The sequence below is a fragment of the Sebastes fasciatus genome, chromosome 1 (genome assembly GCF_043250625.1).
Source record: "Sebastes fasciatus isolate fSebFas1 chromosome 1, fSebFas1.pri, whole genome shotgun sequence".
NCBI lineage: Eukaryota > Metazoa > Chordata > Actinopteri > Perciformes > Sebastidae > Sebastes > Sebastes fasciatus.
Window position 1 is genome coordinate 14,770,829 of NC_133795.1, and position 21,540 is coordinate 14,792,368.

The 21,540-nt window shown below is 36.8% G+C and overlaps 1 protein-coding gene across 8 annotated transcripts; it reads right to left on the reverse strand.

Moving 5' to 3' along the window:
- Window positions 1–3,050: 3,050 nt before the first annotated feature.
- On the reverse strand, window positions 3,051–19,007 carry arfgap1 (ADP-ribosylation factor GTPase activating protein 1). 8 transcript variants are annotated; one of them, XM_074631345.1, is made up of 14 exons: window positions 18,766–19,000; window positions 14,761–14,831; window positions 13,666–13,775; window positions 13,407–13,578; window positions 12,564–12,664; window positions 12,392–12,478; window positions 12,187–12,301; window positions 12,024–12,080; window positions 11,863–11,895; window positions 11,593–11,622; window positions 10,697–10,753; window positions 8,550–8,609; window positions 7,957–8,012; window positions 3,051–7,395 (listed from the first exon to the last, which is right to left on the reverse strand). In XM_074631345.1, exons 2-14 carry the CDS (start codon window positions 14,818–14,820, stop codon window positions 7,056–7,058), a joined length of 1,278 nt encoding a protein of 425 aa, XP_074487446.1. In that variant the 5' UTR covers window positions 14,821–14,831; window positions 18,766–19,000; the 3' UTR covers window positions 3,051–7,055. The 8 variants fall into 8 exon arrangements, with proteins under 8 accessions (XP_074487446.1, XP_074487453.1, XP_074487459.1 ...); XM_074631352.1 differs by lacking the exon at window positions 11,593–11,622 and having other exon boundaries at window positions 18,766–19,007; XM_074631358.1 differs by lacking the exon at window positions 8,550–8,609 and having other exon boundaries at window positions 7,957–8,006.
- Between the last annotated feature and the right edge of the window lie 2,533 nt (window positions 19,008–21,540).

A 21,540-nucleotide genomic window follows, 5' to 3' on the forward strand; every position in this document is an offset into this window, starting at 1 on the left:
CTCTGACCTCGAGATATTGGAATGAAAATGGGTTCAATGGGTACCCACGAGTCTCCCCTTTACAGACATATATGTCTTGGATGCAGTGACACAAAGTTGAGTGGTTTTTGAAACGAAAAAATGTTGTTGAAGCACAGTTGGTAATTTATTTGGGAAGGTAGGCCTCAGAAATGTTTTTAACAATCAGAAGTGGGCCTCAGGATGCAGAAAGTAGAGAACCCCCGAGCTAAAACCACAATATCACTCTATATTTCACCTGCTTGGCAGTAATGTTAGCTGACCAGACGAAGGTCTCTCCATGAATCACTGCTGATCCTAGTGTTGGCTTTTCCTGCCTCAGCCTCCCGACCGCGGCCGGAGGGAACAGGGGAGACACCGGAGTTTTGGTCGGAGACGATAACGTTTCTCGCTGCGGATCCCCGTCACTTCACAAGACACAGAAAACCTCTGTTGGTCTGGAGGAGCTGCAGCATTTATTTCTGCGCAAACGTCCACTGTACATTTACTAGATATTCTCAGAGCTACTAACTCTTCTGCAGTGTGCAGTGTGCAGTGTGCAGTGTGCAGTGTGCAGTGTGCACGTATGCACATGAGAGTGGAGGGAAAACGCGAGGACGAGCGCGGTGTGTGAGTGAAGGCAGGCAGGCAGAGGAGCAGAGTACAGAAGAGACACTGCTGACCAAAGCTACGGTCTCCCCCAAGTCCTCCGACGGCGGCCAACACTGTTTTGCAAGACGGGCTTCACTAGATATAACTTTGCGGTTTTGGTGCTTCCGTGTAGTTTGTGTTGGAGTCTGAGTCTGAACAGCGTAGCCACACGTGAGAGTGCATGGGACACCGACCCGGATTGATTTATACGTGTAAGAAGTTACAAACAGTCCCTTTAAACAAACCAGACTCAGTCCCCTGAAAGTGGACTAGTCAGTTCATCCTGGCTTAATTGGTTTCACGAAAGCCAAGCCAGGCTCAGGAGGAGCGACTAGGTTGAGCCAGGTGTTAGTAATTCAGATAGATGCGCGTTCACTGCTTTCCTCAACAGACCACGAGGTCGATCACAGATCTACTGATGCTGATATGGAGTAAGCGTGTTCCGCGTACTTTAAACCCAGTGAGAAACAGCTTTTAATGGAAGATAACGAGGAAGTTATATAATATGTAGAAAAGGAGACACGGCTGTCGGCTGCTGTAATAAATCAGTGAGATTACAAGCAGTCCCTTTAATGGAAGATTACGAGGAAGTTATATAATAGCCTATGAATATGACGATACCATATACTGTATAACAATGATTAATACATTATATTACATACATGCTTACAGTGTGCACTGGGATGATCACTTACTTCTCTTTGTAATGTCCTCAATGTCTTCCTTTTTTATCTCCAGATCTCGGTCCAAGTCCTGCAGGTTTTTTGTGGTTTTAAACATCGACTCTTTTTAAATAAATCCCTTTTTTCATTGATATTTGCACCTCTGCAAACTATATTTGCTTTTTTTAAGTGTGTGTGCTGTATGCCTAGACATCTGACAGTTTGTCAATTAGTTAAAACACATAGCACAGCAGGAATTGTGCATGGTCTGCCCTATTACTCCCATTATTTATATAGAAAGAAAGAAAGAAAGAAAGGAGGCTGGATGTAGCCTATGTCAATGGACATACTTATCATCAAACCTCTAACAATATGAACAGCAGTCTTCATAAACACAATATAACCCTAATAATGATTATCACATGAATGATTATAAAAATAAAAATTAATGATGATCACAATGTTAAAATAAAAATACTTAACTGAATGGTGGTATGTATTCATTTAGTTCGTATTTTTATTAGCCTGCATTCAAAAATAGTATTTAAATGCAGGCTAATAAAGATAAGGCAAAATACATCCATAAGGTCATGGACTAACTGTAAAATCTCCATGGTAACTTGTGTGCAACTGCGTTCGTGAAACCAAGTCAAGGCTAAACTGAGCCAGGATAATTGGAAAACCCCGGCTTAATCCGTTATCTTGGCTTTGTGAAACAGGCCTCTGGTACTGCATTTAGCATAAAAAAATATGCTCAAATCATAACATGTCAAACTCAACAGGAAACAACAGCTGTCAGTGTGTCAGTGTGCTGACTTGACTATGACTTGTCCCAAACTGCATGTGATTATCATAAAGTGGGCATGTCTGTAAAGGGGAGACTCGTGGGTACCCATAGAACCCATTTTCATTCACATAATGTATCTTGAGGTCAGAGGTCAAGGGACTCCTTTGAAAATGGCCATAACAGTTTTTCCTCGCCAAAATTTAGTGCAATTTTGGAGCGTTATTTAGCCTCCTTCCCGACATGCTAACATGACATGTTGGTACCGATGGATTTATTAAGTTTTTATAGTTTCATATGATGCCAGTATCTTCACTCTAGCTTTAAAACTGAGTCCGCTACAACCTCCGAAAGATAGATTGCATTAATGCATTAAAGTAATTAATGACGCTAAAACAAATTTGTGTTAATGTGTTATCGCGTTAACTTTGACAGCCCTAATTTTAATCTAATTTTTAGACTAGTTAATTTTCTCAAAGTCACAACTTTTGTAGCAATAACAACTTCTCATCAAATATCTATCTTTTACTCTCTTAAAGTTCTAGACAGTAATGCATTTCATATAAATTAAAAATAAAACACTGTATGGTTGGAGAGCCCCACATTAAACATGCCAGGCTAAACAACACCCAACATGTACAGTAGTGTAGAGGATGAACTGATGATGTTGTAATTATCAGCTGATAGTTCCTTATCGGATCAATAACATACATTTTCTCATTTATTTGAGAATATTGACCATCAACATATTGAGCATCACTAAAGAGAAAAATTTTCCCAAACAAACTAGCCCATCATTTAACAACTTTAATCCAAAGCAACCCTTTTCCCTAACATTTTTTATTTCGCTGAAGAAAACTTAAATCAACATAACCATGTTGTGCGTCAAGTTTCTCTCCTGAACAGGGTCAACAAATGCTTCTGTAGATTCTGCACCACACAGGCAGCAAATGGCATTCACGGCACAATACATTTTTATTGAACACAGAAACCATGTGTACAGGTAAAATATCCACAGCCTCAACTGAGTAGGTAACACTGGCTCACCTCATGGGATGGCTGCTGGTGAAGGGGCAAGCAGACAACTGCACTTAAATTCACTGAGGAAAATCAAACAACAGCTGAATGCATTTAGCTCCACGTTACATCTCATGCATGACATCAAAAATAGTATTTCTGACATAACAGTTTCATCAACAAACACGGACACACCCAATCTCAAATGTTCGACAGGCACAGACACTGAGCCAAACTGCTGCTCTGGAAAGTTTAGAATTAGCTTCAGATTACATCGGGTTTATAAAAAATAAAATAAAAAAATCATTACCTTAAATCAAGACCTATTGGATGCATTTCAGTCAATAGCACATTCTGCAATTTATCCGTGAATCAAGTGTAGCGGAAACCCCAACATTCACCAATAAAAAAGTCAGAACTATGAGCTCTTACAGATTTCAGACAAGTAGCTGTTCAAATATTTCCCCTTTTTAAAACGTGAGATATCACAGCACAAAGTCTTTCATTCATTTCCTGGCAGTTTATATGTTTTATGTCATGCCATCATAGTTAAAATTAAAAAAAATAATAACTGACATAAAGATCAAGTAGGGAAGGCTGAGGGGTAACAATATATATTTGATGGTGGTTTTACTGACATGTACACCGCACTGCATCAGAGACACACGAGCAAACACATCAGTATCAACAGGAAGCAATCACAGCGGATTTTAAACACATGACCAGACAAACACAAACGTGACTGCAGAGGTTCAGCGACACAAATATTCCAGGAGTGATCGTTTTTTTTACGTCATTGCATCGTCACTGAGAACACACCAACGCCGTAGACCTGTTGCTTTGCTTTGACACACTTCCTTCAGCAAAGACTAAATGAGGGTCTACAGCAAAACAATGCTGAAAGGTTCAGGAAAAAAAGGCATGTTCAAAAAATCTGCCGTAAACTGAAGACTTCTTGGAGGTAGGAAATGGGCATGGAATAAAGTTCCCAGGAATTAGCCTTCACACGTTAAAACCTGTGATAATAAAATTTAACTTTTACCAATCATGAAGCCCAATGAGTACTGCCTATAGAAGTACAGCAAAGTGTTATAACACCCTAATAACAAACAGCAATCCAGCAGCTTTATTGCACTGGTAGACTGCTCTGTGAGCAGTTAATAATTAAAGGTGCTAAATGCGAGATTGGGAGCGAACGGTGGAAACAATGGCAACAGTGCTGACAGCCAACAGTGTTAACCGTTGGTCAGGATGGTGTTATCAGGTGTAACCGCCGTATGAGAGGAGTGCAGGGTGGCGGCCGTGAGCTAGCCAGTGGGGCATGCTCACAAGCACTAAAAGCCCGCGCGACTGGCCCGGCTATGTCATCAAAGAACAGAGAAGCTCACATTACAACACACACAGAGGGAGAGTGACTTCATTCTCTGCTCAGGTAGACATTACTCCTCTATATCTTTACATAGCAATTTGTTATTTGATGCGATATTAATACTCTGGTTATCGCATTTAGCACCTTTAACTACTGGCCCATGATCTCAAAAACACCAAGCCTCAAAGAATTACGTTAAAATGTCTTCTGATATTAGTTATTAACTTCATCATCTGTTGTAAAATGTTAAATAAATGTAGGCATCATCTATGAGGACTGGGTATCTGTAGGTTATTACATGTACAGGCAAATTAAACTCTAGTCATTTACAGTATGATAAAGTTACAACAGCTTATGTTGTAGGGAATTAAAGGCCACATAGGGAAGTTAGGGTCTGCACAATTTCTGAACAGCTCATTTGAATTTTAAGATTACCAGAGGCTTGTAAAATACCCAATTTCACACTGATTACATTCCCACTTGTTAAAATAATGAGCTTTTCATGATACATCTGCATCTACAATGAACAATGGGAGTGCAGCTGCCAAATTAATTCATAACAAGTGTTGTGAAAGCTATGACCGTCTAAGCATCCAGCATATAATGAGCCTCATTAACATTACTCCACAATTTAGATGTTGATACAGAGTGTGAAGATATCTGTGACACCACAATCCTCACGATACACAATGACCGAGGTGCTGCAATAACACAGACGAGGAGAACGGATCAAATCACACAGAGTTGTTTCCTACGACATGAAATTTACAATGACCTGTCAGTTCAGTTGAGGTCACAAGTTACAGGCTGACAGGCAACACCATGCAGTTAACGTATTGAAACACAACCTCCACACTCGCATACAGTACATACAGAATATCATTACCCGGCAATGAGGGACTTTTGTGTGTAATTATCTACAATAAACTGTATATATAATCATTAGACACCAATAATTTAAAAATACCAAATGTTGCATCTTGAAAATAAAATTGCAAAATTATGGATTGCACAATTGCTGATGTCCAACAAGTGGCTTTCATAATATGAGACATTATTCACTGTTTCTGAGCATCAGCTGGATTCATAAAAGAATGAGTGAATTCAGTCCGTCCTCACTGTGTGAACTCAAATTTGAACGTTTTAATTAAAATAGTATCAGCCAGCCTCAGAAAAAGAAAAAAACAAATACATGGCATAATATTACAATAAATCCCCCAGTAGATCAATAACTCTTTGCAGGTATTGGGACATTTTATTGTAATTTAATGCTTCACAATTTGATTTCTGGCCTTTTTTTGCCTGATAATTTTCAACCCTAACAGATCAATTTAAAATGTAAAATAAAAAAAAACAATGTGATACCTTGCTTAATGTTGCAGTATAAAATAACATTACTTGAGTAGTTGCATAACAAAAAATAATCCTAAAATGATGTTGGGCATGTGCTTGAAAGAATATTTGAACTTTGCAATGATTGTTTGAATGGGAGTCGCAGACAGGTCTTGAGCTGTTGTTAACAGACTTTGAGGATGGAGAAAAGTGACAGTACAATCACAATATTGTATCAATCAATCAGAATTAGTTTCAACAGCTCGCTGATGTTAAATTAAAATACAGTTTAAGTCAGCATGACACCGATGTGAAAAATGTATTTATCCTAAAGTAACTTAACAATTTTACAATTAAAAAGGGGCAATTATTGATAAACTTTATTTGTTTACTTTTAAGCATCCTGTCCATTTTCTGGTCTTGATAACATGATAATGTATCAGCAGCTCTCTGCTTCAAACCCATTGACTATTTGCACATTTTAACCAAAAAAAATGAAGGAAATTATACTATAAAATGGTCATTTAGCTCCAAGTCATTACACATTAGATGAGTTCATTTAAATTTACATATTTATCCACACACACTTGATTAATGATGGCCAATTTGTTACAGTGGTTATTTGTTCCTTTGTTTAATGTAACATTTAGTGAGTACAGCATGGAAAGAGCTCTAATTCTGTCAAAAATGCTTTTCAAAATCAATTTTACAAGAACAAAATGTGCAAACGGTCCAGGGGCAGAACTTTGATTGAACAAACAGAAAATCATGTCATTAGTGTTTAGTCAATCATACTGTATTTACAAGGATTTATATTTACACTGTCAGATTTTCTCTGTCATGCATGTTTTTTATGTAGTGAATTGAGAACCAGTATCAGTAAACCCATACCGTATGATCACTGGCTTATTCACCATTAAGAGTATTATATTTATTTGGGGAGCCCAGGCAGAAAGTTATGGCCATATCTACACTGATTTCTTCTTCATTGCTTGTGATGAAGGTAATTTACAATAAAATACGACTGAAAGTCAGTATAGTTGTACATTTTAAGAATATTACTTTGATGATGAGCTCAACTTAACCCTGGGCCTCTTTTATAATAAATATATTTTTGAATGGATTGACAGGGACTGAGCTGACGCAGCTCTTTCCCTAAAAGTGCCAGTGAGATGAACTGAGAGAGACAGAGGGAGAAGGCCAGAGTGGGGAACAGGTGAGGAGATGTATGGTTGTGAGGTCACTACCAGTCTGCATTATCCCAGGTTTCCTCAGCAGGTTTTGTGGGACTCTTCTTCGTCTTACTCTCTGCGTTCTCCCAGTTGTTGTCCCAGGCTTCCCAGCTCTCCTCTGTGCTGTGTTTGTTGTTGGACGCCGCTTCGGAGCCCCAATTGTCCCAACTGTCAGAGCTCTTCTTTGCAGAATTATCTGGGATGGTCCAGCTGTCGCTGCTGGGGGATTTCTTGGCCTTTAAGGAGTTGTTGCTGCCAAAGGTTTCCCAGAAGTCCTTTGAGGCAGGCTGGCTAGAACTGCCCTGATATCCCTCAGTGGCATCCATGTTCTGGTAGCTCTCTCCAGTAGACCTGGACACAGTCACAACATGAAAACATGTTGGTAATGCTTCACATTAAAGGGATAGTTCAAGTGTTTTGAAGTGGGGTTGTATGATGTATTTCTATCCATAGTCAGTGTATTACCTACAAATCAATATCAGTTTAAGTGTACGCTATATTTAGAATGTTTTCATCAATTTTATTTTGCCATCAGACAGCCTTTTCCGATGGGGAACTGAACTGAAAGTGAAACTTATCTATGCTCTCTCCAAAGCCAGCCAACTCTATTGACAAAAACAGTTTAGATACGTTTGACTTTCAGTTCAGTTCTCCATCGGAAAATATTCTAAATTTAACGTACACCTAAACAGATATTGATTATTTTAGGTGAGCCTTTCTTTTAGGTACTCCTGTCTTCTTCTCCAAACTGGGGGCATGCCGACCGTCATCTACTGTAGGTAATACACTGACTATGGATAAGAACCTCATAAAACCTCACTTAAAAAAAACAAAACTATCCCTTTAAATCACAAAGTACAAAAAGGTTTTGTATGTGGGAGATTTTGTGAAATTGTATGAAGTTGTTATTACCCATCCTCCGGTTTTCCCGAGAATAGATTAGTCAATTTTGAACCAGCTCCCTGAACCTAAAGAACAGAGACAAGACTTTAATGCAGTTGTTACTTCAAGGGTTAAAACATTGTGACATCATAAGAAACAAATGACTAATACATAGTATTGTACTTAATTGGAAAATCAAATCCAAAAGTAAAAATTAACGGTGGTAGAAGTGACAATTGAAGTAATCTAAATATCATAAACAATCAATATTTGCTACAGGACACGTGAAAACATTATGGTGAATCTAGTTTTAGCGACAGTTAGAGGCAGTAATAATAAAACTGCAAACGGATGTTGGTTTTCTAACACTTCACATCACAATGGTTGACCACCAAGTACTCACCACCAGATATAAAATGGCAGCAAGAAAAATGAGAGATGACATTATATTAGAATTGTTCAAACATTCATCGTCACAGCAAAACCAGTCTCCTTTGAGGGTTATGATGTCTGCACTGAGACACCGAGGTATTAATTTACAAGTGTTGGATCAGAGCTGCTGCTGCTGGCTCAGGAGACTGGTTTTGCATCTGTACAGCGTGGCAGAGGTCTGCCAATCCTACCTTGCTTGCCAGCTCAGTGATGCCGACTGCCATTTCATCTAGCAATTTGCCATCTTTTACCTGAATGAGCCAAATTATTATTAAAAACTTCATCAACAATCTCCATCCACATATGTTTGTCTAATTTACATGTAGTAAGCAGCAGTTTGTTTTTGATCGTGAGAAAAGTGATTTGTTAAGGGCATTGATAATCAACATGAGAAAACAATAACATTTTGTTTGAGTTTAACAAAAGGTTATTCTTCTCAAGAGAAAAGAACTCCAAAGTAAAGCAGCTACAACTGTTCAGCAAGAAAGCAAGAAGACTGTTACAAAAGTGCATACTATAGATGCCTTGAGTTACCAATGCCAACTGTACATTAGAGGACAAAAACATTTAGTTTAATTCTGGTTTCTCTCAGTCAATCACACCTAGAGAGTAAATCACTACACGGCAGGGGGAAAGAGATTTGTAACTAAAAGTAAACTTATTTTATCTTCCTGTATTTTGATTTATGAACTCATCTGCTCTCATTAAAAGGCACATCCAGGAGCTTCTCACTTGACGGTAAGAGTTAGAGCAGTTATGTGGAAACAACGGTATGGTGACATATTCAGTTCATACGTGTTGCTGAAAACAAGGCCAAACTTGATGCAAAAGCTCAAACACATTGAATCTGCAAAGCCAGCGAGCAAATAATTGTGAAGTGAAGAGCTCCAGGTTGTGTCATTTCATGTTAACAGAACATAAATTGTAGTCCTATTTATAATTTACATATTTCTTATTTATATTTTCTTATAAATTCTCTACCATATGCATTTCTATTCCAGAATGGGAGCAACTGTAACATAACCCAATTTCCCCCCAGGGATCAATAAAGTATTTCTGATTCTGATATTTATTTATAGTTTCCTTGCTGGAGGGAGAGAAGATCTAATAGATCCCACAAGATGCTACACTATTTCTTTAAGATTACAACATTTGATGCAAATGCAACATGCTTTGTATGTTAAAGTGACTATTTGTAACTTTCAGAAATGCTTCTTAACAGCGACACCTGTGGCCGTGAAATCAACGAAAGTCAGCGTCTGGCTTGCGCTTGCTCGCTCTAAATATACCTGAACGAGCATCGCTCAAAACAGTGAGGCGACACACGTCAGCTAAAACCACAATATCACTCTATATTTCAGCTGCTTGGCAGTAATGTTAGCTGACCAGACGAAGGTCTCTCCATGAACATGATTTAGATCTGATCTTAGTGTTAGCTTTTACTGCCTCAGCGCAGGCTGATGCAGCGAGGCTCTGCAGCGTGTCTCCCTGCTCTCTCCGCCCGCAGCCGGAGAGAGCAGGGAGACACCGGCACCCGGTCGGTAACGAGAAGACAACGTTACTAGCTGAGGAGCTCCGTCTCTTCACAAGACACGGGAAACCTCTGTTGGTCTGGAGGAGCTGCAGCATTTTTTTTCTGCACAAACATCCACTGAACATTCACTAGATATTCTCAGAGCTAAACTAACTCTTCTGCAGTGTGGAGTGAGCGCGCGTTCACGTCTAGAGGTGGAGCGAGCTGAGAACGCGCGCGCTCTCTGAGCGAAGGCAGGCAGGCAGAGGAGAGGCAGCGGCCACACGCGAACGCGCATATGTGAGCGCACATGTGTGGCGACCCGCTACATTTATACGCTTAAAAAGTTAGAAATAGTCCCTTTAAAGTGTAAAGAAGGCTCATGTAACTGACATTCAAAACTACTTTAATTGCTATTGCTATAAAAAAAAGAATGTGTGTATAAGACATTCAATAAATTATCATTTGAAACCCAAAACTGGATGCCTTAAAATGGGCAGGATATCTGAAAAATGGCTCCTAAAAGTACTTTTAAGCCTTTGTTCAGTGACTGAAAGTTCACATCCGTTCCCAAATAAACAGTTCACAGCTGCAAGTTTCTGCAAATCCCATCAGTCTCTAGAGTCACTAACTTGGAGAAACAGAAGGTTGGATTTTTTTTAATTTTTTTTTGCATCCTTGAAACCACAGCTTTTGTCGTTTAATGTAAGCTGGCATAAAGCAGATAAAGTGGCACAGACAGACAAGCGGCGTAGAAAATAGCACATTCACATCTGAAGCTGTCCCACCACCAAACCAACCAACAACTTCAAACATCAATGTTACCTTTTCTGTGGTGGGTTTGATAACATTCTCATTTAATGTCTGTCCTAACTCTGTGGCCTAGTTGGGAGTCAGAGGGGAGAATTCACTTGAATGAAACACAGTTTAACATTCACAGTTAGAGCAAGACACACTGAGCTGCTTGTTCTGCAGTCGCATGAAGTGACTGATCATTCCCATTTATCACCATGACACTTAACAAGCACTAGAGGGTGTAATGGTTCAACAAAAACTTGCATCATCAGTGTAAACTGAGGCAACACTACATACACTTTTGTCTGTGTAGTTTGGTGAAACACTAGAAGCCTTTTAAAGTGTACATCTGTAATTCCAAATATTAAAAGACAACATCTTTGCTTTTTTTACTCTGCAGAGCATAAAGCACAAAGGATTTAGGATTTCTTGTTGCCTTATTTACAGGGAAATAACAAAATAGTTGAGCAGCCAACACCTATAGCAAAAAAAACGTACTAAAGCCAAACTTAATTGCTTTTACATACCATTACACCTCTACGGCACGGTTAGCAGTCAACACAAAAACTGTCATGCATGAAAGGATAACCCATTATCAATGGATGTGAGTGAACAGTTCATGGAACAACATTTCTATATTAGGGGTAGGAATTAAAGGCAATCCCCATCCCACAATACAGTTACCAACTGTCTTTCACAGGTTATCCATAAACTCATAAAGTACAGGCACCAAGAAAAACACAGTATATCCGAGCAGAAGCGTGTGACGATAGCGTTCACCATTTTGCAAAATGTTTGTTAAACTGTGAAAAAAAAAAACTGACTGAAAAACTGACAAAAAGAAAGATAATGAGTAATGTGTATATTAAACAAAAAAAAAAAACATGATGCGGCATGAAGCGCCATGCACCTATTATCTGCTTTACCGGTTCTGGGGGTGCTTTATAGCCCTTTAACTACATCCAGAGAAGGCAAAGAGATTGAAGTGGTGACACAGTTAATGCAGCTTAAAAGTTGACATTATATGGTGAGAGATTTACCAAGCAAAATGGCACTTAGTTTGTTAACACTAAGAGGGTACTACACAATAAAACAGGCAGATAATGTCAGAGGAAGACTTCAAATGTAAACCCGACAGACAAAAACCTTTATTAGCAGTACTGGTAACGGGTTAGCCATGGATATATCAGTCTTACCTTTAAGGTTGCTTGGTTTGCCAGTTTAGATGTCTGTATGAGGGGGAAAAAGACAAACATGTGAATATATATTATTCATAAGGGTTGTTATTTGAATTGTTAATTTAATTTTTTTATCCAGAAATTCAGACTCAAATTCAATACAGCACAAATACACTTACATTATCTTTAGCGATAGTGGCAAATTTGCTAGCTCCAACAGCGAAACTGCTCCAACCCTGCAAAAAAAATAAAATAAAATAAAATAAAATAGCCACAGGGGAAGAAAAATACAACAAAAAGTACAACACAGACAAAAGATATACTTTATATATCATGACCTACTGAATAAATAGAAGACATGGCATTGTTCATGAAGTCATCCTCTTTCTTCTCTGGGGTCACTGTGTTGCCAAAGCCAACATACCGGTTCTCTTGATTCCCACTGTAGCCCCCTCCGCTGAAGAATCATAAAAAAAACCCACTTCGTTTAAAGAAAATAACAGAAAAGCGAATACTAACAGAAATGTAAAGAGTGTGAGGCTCTCACCTCTGATATGAGTTAACGTCATCACTCAACCAGTCTTCAAAAGCTTTGTCGCCAGATTTTGCTGAGCTTTGTCCCGGTCCTCCAGGGCTGTACGACAGAAACATGAATTTACGGTCCTGTAATCTGCCATTGCACATAATGTGAGCGCGTTAAACATTTCCATCACTTTTACCGATGAGAGGATGAAAGGCTGGTCTTGGGTTGTGGAGATGTCCAGTTTCTGGCAGGGGATGTCTCAATGGACCACTCCTTACCCTCTGCTAAAGTTACAACCTGTCAAATACAATTATATATAATTAATCTGATGAACAGAAGACACCTTCACAGGCTAGTAATCTCACAGAAGCCTCAGACAAAACTAGAGCATTCTGTGAATAGTTTTCAATTACATTCATTATTTACAGTATGTGTTTAGCCCTTATGCATGGACAAATGGATTACTAGTGTGACAAACTACTAACATGCTTTATCAGGATCAGAATCAGAAATACTTTAATGATCCTCGGGGAGAAATTGTAATGTTATGATTCAGGGAGATTTTTAAGAAATTTCAAATAAGTTATTTGCTAATTATTATCTATTTATCAGCAGACATGGAAATAAAGCATATCAATTAACTTTATATTATTTTCCTGGAAACGTATTAAATAAATTACCAGCTATTGGGAAATGGCGGGAAATAATTATTAAATAATGTTTATAATAAAGTAATTTTCGATAAATTGTGAGGTAAATATTGGGGTAATTTGGCAGTAATTCCAAAGATAGGTTACTTGCTAATTAACATCTAATTACCATGAAATTTGCAGACCTGTAAATTGAAGTGTTACCGAAATATGTACAAATATTTGCATGAAGACATGCAATATACAGTATAACATATAACCACAGTACAATTAAGTATATACAAAATGCTGAGATGACTTTAACTCTCTGAATGAGATAATGGAGAATTTAGTCCTAAATGTGAAATGTGTAGGAATTAATCATAGACCGTTGAGTGTGTACACCTCACCTTGTCTCTAAAGAGTGCAGCAGCTTTACTGTTGTATTTCTCCTGTAAATTCCATGTGGCATCATAATCATCTTGGATTTCAAGAAATAGGCGGAACTTTCCATTTCCTCCCGCTTTCATCTTCTCAAGCTCAATATCTTTCCACTTGTCCATGGTGACAGAGCGCACAAAACTGCAGACAGAGAGATAAATGAATCATTATCAGGCTGTGCAGGATCTCCAAAATCATCAACACCATAATACATGCTACTATTCTTACCTGAGATGTACTCCGAGACCCCGGTGCTTTCCAGAGCACTCGAGACAAATCCAGATCCCGTAGGTCACACTGACCCACTGAGGGTTAAAAGCCGCGCACTCAAAACATAGCTGAAAAACAACAACACATCCGTTCAGTAAAAACTACAGAGATGGATTTACAGACTTTTGTATATTGAAGATTATATGTAGCCTGACACTGCATTTATAAGGAAAATATCTAAGAAATAGCTCATTAAAACATGTATTTTAACATTGTACAGAATAATTTCACACTGAATGAAGTTCTTGGGATCAAAGATCTAAAAGTTCTATTCTTTTTAAACCTAACTTGTCAAAAGCAATGACTTTTAAATAATTACATTAAAAACATCTTCATATGTTAAAGGGTAACTTTGTGTCACAATGGATGTATTCCACTATTCCACCATTGTCTTCCAGCAACACCTCACATCGCCAGATTTCAGAACGAGACTTCTCCTTGAGCAAGACTCTTTCCATAATGTTGTCAGAAATTTATAACAACAATCAGAGCCTGTCATGGCAAAAACAAGCACTTTTAGTGATTGTAAATGAGGGCGCCAGCTTGCATCTATAGGATTACAATGCAGCTCATGAGCAGCTGTCAACAGCATTATCCCTCAATACTGGACACATTTCAGAATTTGTCCCTATGAGTAAGTTAGACACAAAAACATGGGAAAATGAAATACCAAAGTTACCCTTTAACATTTACTTGATTGATGTTTAAACATTATTTTCTTTAAGTCAGTTAAATAAATAGAACAATAACACATGTATTTATACAGTTCATTTATTTTTAGGTTATGAGACATATCTGTTTACCGTTATTGCCAAAGACGCAGGCCAACAAGATGTCCTAGCAGTGAAATTCCCACCTAAAATTACTCCCACCATTCATTTGAACCAGGATGAAAGCTGGGACATTTTGTGAAGGATTGTGTAAAGGTGCTTCTGTACTTTTCAAGCCTCCCAAACACCTGCTACCACCAGCAATGTGAACTATAATGGCCAGTTAGGTGATACTATTTTAAGTGAAATTTAGCCACATAGATAAGTTGCTGTGAAGACTTACATTATTCTCGTCTGCGGTTCTCACTTCCTTCAGAACTCTTCTGGTCCTTGGACTCGCCATGTCGACCCACACTGAAAGAGAATGGTAGATTTAGTTTAAAAAACACAACAGAGTATTAAGACATTTGTACAAATCTGTTCAAAAGACACAAATACTCCTGAGAATTAAAACTCCTGAACCCAACTTTGTGTTACTAAGCTACACCTTGAAAGATGAATCCATGATTGAATAAAATCGTATCAATACCAGAGCACTATTTCACATATTGAAATCACACATTCCTATTTTACTGTCTCTTCAAGAGAAAAGCCACCCTTAAATAGAAGTGTTACCTCTTTATTATATAATAGAGGTCAGTTTTAATTGGTGAATCTGAACCATCCTCTTGTTCAAAGCTGATAGCAGTGAGAGAAACTGTTTTGATGATGTCATCTAAAACAAACCCTGGACTTGCTCCAAAGACAGCAGGCTTGTTTGAGATGAACTGTGCCTCGCCTGGAAAGTGGATGAAAGCCAAGAGAAGTGACAAAAGGCTGCAGTAAAACCTTCCCACAATGAATATATCCAACATTTTCAGGTCACAAATAATTGTTAACTTATGTGGATATTCTGAGGGATAAGCCATATGAGAATCTCATATATCATTACATCTTGTGAGTAGGGCTGCAACTAATAATATTTACAAAAATATAAGGATCGCCTGATTCATTTACTATCTAATCATACAGCAGTAATTTAAAGATACTGATGTTACTCTTAGAGCTGCAACAATTAATCTATTAGTTGTCAACTATGATTCGCCAACTATTTGGATAAACAATTAATCAGTTTGAGTAATTTTTTAAGAAGAAAAGTAAAAATTCTCTGATTCCAGCTTCATAAATGTGAATATTTTCTGCTTTCTTTACTTTATGACAGTGAACTGAATATCTTTGAGTTGGGAACAAAACAAGACATTTTAGAGCGTCATCTTGGGCTTTGGGAAACACTAATTTTTTTCACCATTACCTAAAATTTTATAGACCAAACAACTAACTGATTAATCGAGAAAATAATAGACAGAGTAATTCATGTTTAAATAAATTATTACTAAAATCACAGTGCCCAGCTGTTTTAGGAAGGAACTTAGCAGTTTGTTGTTGTTGTTGTTTTTTAATAAACTATATATTTGTGTTAAAGATTTACGTATTGGGTGAGAATGCATGGTTGGTATTGTTCTTTTCATATATTTGATGACGATAACAAAAATATAAAAATTAGTCTTAGATTTAGTCTATAAAATGTGAAACAAAATCCAATTAAAATTTTGCAGAGCCCAATGTGACATACAAAATGAATGAAAACAGATGAAAACCCAAATACATCATATTATATTTACAATAAGATAATGTAGAGCTGCAACAATTGATTCTTTGTCAACTATTACATTAATACATTAATTTATTATTATAATTATTTTGATAAACAACTAAATGTTTTGCATGATTTTTTAAGGGGAAAAAAGCCTAAATTCTCTGATTTCAGCTTCTTAAATGTGAATATTTTCTGGTTTCTCTACTCCCCTTTGACAGTAAACTGAATATCTTTGAGTTGTGGACAAAACAGACATTTGAGGATGTCACTTATGCTCTTATGTAATCATTACAGAAGTAAGATACTGATGTTACTATCACAGAAACCATACAATATACAGTACAACTTCTGTATTTGGTGGGATTTGAACTGACAGATGTGATCACACAGTTGTGTGATGTTTTCACAGAGAGACACTGTTTACAAGTCCATACAGGCATTCAGGTGAATCTGAGGGATAGCATCAGCAAAGAAAACTCTCGACTGGTAAGTTTACATTCCTCAAACCGGCATTGCTTCTGTGAACAAGTCAGTCTTCATTTGTCCTCAAGAGCGACGGTGCTGGTTAAGTCACTTGAATAAACTGATTAAGAAGGACGGCTCCGTAACTGGCTGCAAACCAGCCACTTTTGAAGTTGTGGTGGAGGTGAGGACACTGAACAAACTGTTATCCATCATGGATAATCCTGACCACCCTCTCCACCACCTACTGGACAAACAGCCGAGCTCTTTCTCTAACAGACTGATTCAGCTTCGCTGTCACAAGGACCGATACAGGAAATCTTTCGTGCCTAAAGCAATAACTCTCTTCAACAGCATCACCTCTGTCTAACAGAGAACTCTCAGCTTTATAGTTTCTGTCTCAACCAGACTCCATTCTGTCTTAGTCTGTAATAATCTTACACATGTGGAATTTGCACATTGGTTTACTACCTCATTTAAATTTCTTCTAAAAGAAAAATTGTAACTTGCACACTTTGCTAATATATAGTATGTCAGCGGACATGTGCAATAATCTGGCAAAACTGTCATCTCATCATTATACATATTGTATTTTTATATTTTATATTGTATTATCTTTTATATTTTTTATATTTATATTGTACCATCTCTTTTTTTATTGTATTATCTTTTCATTAGCACCTATGGGATTGTCACAATCTAATTTCATTGCACTACACATTGACAATAAAGGGCTTGAATCTTGAATCTTTGTATCATTGCACACTTTGCTATTATATATACTATGTTATTGTTATTCTATGTTCATATTTTATATTTTCTAAGCTAGTTGTAGTAGTCTGGTATATCTATAGTGTATTCTAATATATTCTTTATATTGTGTATACTATAGATATTATCTCTAGTGTATATGTGTATTTACTGTCCAATAAAGTACATCTATCTATCTATCTTTCTATGTATCTGTCTATCTATCCATCTATTTATCTATCTATCTATCTATCTATCTATCTATCTATCTATCTATCTATCTATCTATCCATCTATTTATCTATCTATCTATCTACCTATCCATCTATCCATCTATCCATCCATCTATCTGTCTATCTGTCTCTCTCTATCTATCCATCCATTTCATCTATCTATCCATCTATATATCTATCCAACTATCTATCTATCCATCTATCTATTTATCCATCTATCTACCTATCCATCTATCTACCTATCCATCTATCTATCAATCTATATATCTATCCATCTATCCGACTATCTATCTGTCTGTCTGTCTGTCTCTCTCTCTATCTATCCATCCATTTCATCTATCTATCCATCTATATATCTATCTATCTATCTATCCATTTATCCATCTATCTACCTATCATCTATCTATCGATCTATCTATCTATCTATCCATTTATCCATCTATCCATCCATCTATCCATCTATCCGACTATCTATCTATCTGTCTGTCTCTCTATCTATCCATCCATTTCATCTATCTATCTATCTATCTATCTATCTATCTATCTATCTATCTATCCATTTATCCATCTATCTACCTATCATCTATCTATCGATCTATCCATCTATCCAACTATCCATCTATCCATCTATCCAACTATCTATCTATCTATCCATCTATCCATCTATCTATCCAACTATCCAACTATCCATCTATCCAACTATCTATCTATCTATCCATCTATCCATCTATCTATCCAACTATCCAACTATCCATCTATCCATCTATCTATCTATCTATCCAACTATCTATCTATCCATCTATCCATCTATCTATCCAACTATCCATCTATGCTAATCAGATTTTATAATCAAGATTCACTTGTAGCAAGGCCTAAATGCAAATAGCCACAATTATAAAAGTATTCGTCGCATCAGGTCATGATGAATTCAGTCTCTTGAGGAAATGTACTCACTAACGTTGAAACTATTGAAGATACCTCCATGTAGCTAACTGTAGTCGTGTCAACGCTCCTCGACTCGTACCACCAGCTACAGATGTCATATATCAGGTTTCTTGTATATTTAACGACATGACGTTAAATGACTGTTCGATGTCTTACTTCAGCTCATCATGTAACTCTTATTTCCACATCGACATGTTAACATTTAGGTGGATAGATGTGGTAACTAACGGCGACGCTAGCAGCTAGCCGACTGATCCGTTACCTGTCTGTGACTGATGAACAACGGAGAAGACGCTGCTTTCAGAGGCTCTGCTGCTCCACCGGCCAACTCTACTGAACTCTGTTCTCCTTCAGTAGATATGTTATCTAATCACAGACCGTGTGAGGCGAACAGAAGAGTGTTTAACGACGGACTGCTGATGTTAAGCACCGGTAGCCATGTTCCTGTTTGCATACGTTGGCAGTGCGGTGCATCATGGGAGTCCGTCTTCCTCTTCTTCTTCTTTGGTGTTTATTGGCGGTTGCTAAACCAGCTTATAGGTGCCATGGTTACCATCACCTACTGGACTGGAGGGTGGAGCAGGAGACAAAATAAATATATAATAATAAAATAAATAAATAAATAAAACAAAAAAACAACAACGCAAAAAAATAATAATTATTAATAATAATAACAATAATAATAATACTAGTAATTATTAAATTCTCTCCATTATTCCTGTTGCCCTTAAGTAATTAATTAGAAGATTCTGTACTTTCTACTTTTTTTTGTAGATTGGCAGGAAAAATGAAAAAATAAATATAATAATAAAATAAATAAATAAAACAAACAAACAAACAAACAAACAAAACGCCACCTACTGGACTGGAGTGTGGAGCAGTAGATTGGCAGGAAACAAAATAAATATATAATAATAAAATAAATAAAACAAAAAAACAACAACCCCAAAAAAGTATAATTATTAATAATAATAACAATAATAATAATAATTATTATTAAATTCTCTCCATTATTCCTGTTGCCCTTAAGTAATTAATTAGAAGATTCTGTACTTTCTACTTTTTTTTGTAGATTGGCAGGAAAAATAAAAAAATAAATATAATAATAAAATAAATAAATAAATAAAACGAACAAACAAACAAAACGCCACCTACTGGACTGGAGTGTGGAGCAGTAGATTGGCAGGAAAAAAAATAAAAAATAATAATAAAATAAATATTATTATTATTATTTATTTTTTTATTATTTGCACATATATAAAACTGCACAAAATCCAGTCAATGAAAAAACAAACAAGAAATGTGTCAGGCGAGGTCAAGAAGCCACAGGCGTTTACAAAAGACCTCCCCCCAAACCCCAGGCGAAAAACTATAACAAAAAAGGAAGAAAGATCTAAACTAACATAATTTAAAAAATACAACAAAAGTTAAACAACAACAAGAAGTACACAAAATGTGCAGAAAAACCCAACCAAACAGTGGAAAACAATCCAATGAAAACAATCCAATAAAAACAATGAAATACATACAAAAAACAGTTCATATAAATAATTATTAATAATAATAATAATAATAAAATAAAATAAAATAAATAATTACTAATAATAATAACAATAATAATAACAATAATAATTATTAATTTTCTCCATTATTCCTGTTGCCCTTAAGTAATTAATTAGAAGATTGTGTCCTTTTTTTAGATGTCTTTCCTAGCAGATTCCCCATTGTAATATTATTTTTTTATTGCCTTTATTTCACAAACTGGTCATACAGGTTCAATTACAAAGACATGTGCAAAACTGTAAAAGGAACAACAAGACAAAATAACAGATGCCAGGGGATGAACAGCTTACAAGTACAAAGCCAGGGAAAATAAACATTTAGATAAATATATTAAAGGAGGTGCATAAAGTTACCGTCTTAATATGTCTTTGTCATATTTGTTGCACTCTATAAGAACATGCTTGACAGTTTCCGGTTTATTACAGTGCGTGCATAGTCCAGTTGGGCATCATGGGAGTCTGTCTTCCTTTTTCCTCAAGAAGGGAACCAGCAAACTGGGGGGAAACTCTCGCGAGATTGTTAAAGTATAGGATAGGTCCTCGGGAAGCAAGTCTCGCGATAGATCATTTCGCAGTTTACGGGTTACCTTCTAGACACGACACCTTCCTCGTCTTCATTTTGTTCACTGACACCTCTCTCTCTGTTTTCTGTCTCTGCTGCCTCCGTTGCTTCGGAGTATGAACAACATGCACCGTGATATCACATAGGTAATCAAAATATAGTTTATCCCCTCTCAGTGTTAAAAATAATGTCTTTATCTGGGCAGAATTAGCAGAAATGTGCATATTTCTAGGCTAAACTGAGATGTCTTTCTCCTACTAGGCTACTCCAAATAGGCTAGACATTTTGACTTCCCTTACCAAAAAGAAGTTTATTCTAGTGTACTATTAGTATACTTCTTTTAAACTTAAAAGTATACTTTCAGTTTACTTTTGATGTACTTATCAAAGATATACTTGACAAGTATACAGAAAAGTATACTTATGCTTATACTAACTAGTTTGCTAGTTTTTATTCAAGATCAATTGTCATTACATAAACCCAACGCAAAAGTAATGTTATCATGGTGTATTATTATCATTTGTGCAATGCAACACACAGCAATAATAATGTTGTAGGCTTTGAAAATTAAATGAACATGAGAAAACTCAAGGTAATTGTGAGTTAAACTGAATTTCAACAACTGCCAAGTGTCACAGCATTTACTGCCAGCCTCACATCTTTGTTGTGTCAAATGAACTCAAGCCTTAGTTTTACAGCACCCTTATTAATTATTAATTATTATTAACCCTACTCTTGTAATCTACCTTCAGAGACTTAATGAGGAATCTGAAGGATTAAAGTACAGTCTGCACTCACGGTGCTGAAGTGTTAATAATGGGGTTAATGGGGTTATTCTCCTCACCCAATGTCACCAGCTGCTCTTATCTGATCAAATAGAGGCTGTATAAAAGGGTTGATGCTGCAGCTGGTG

Excerpts from the sequence above, each read along its gene's own strand:
- arfgap1 (XM_074631345.1), bottom strand. The coding sequence starts at position 14,820 with ATGGCGAGTCCAAGGACCAGAAGAGTTCTGAAGGAAGTGAGAACCGCA. Across the intron at positions 11,623-11,862 it reads CAAACCAAGCAACCTTAAAG|TTAAAGGGCTATAAAGCACC; the intron begins GTAAGACTGATA and ends CTCTGGATGTAG. Across the intron at positions 8,610-10,696 it reads TCAAACCCACCACAGAAAAG|GTAAAAGATGGCAAATTGCT; the intron begins GTAACATTGATG and ends TGGCTCATTCAG.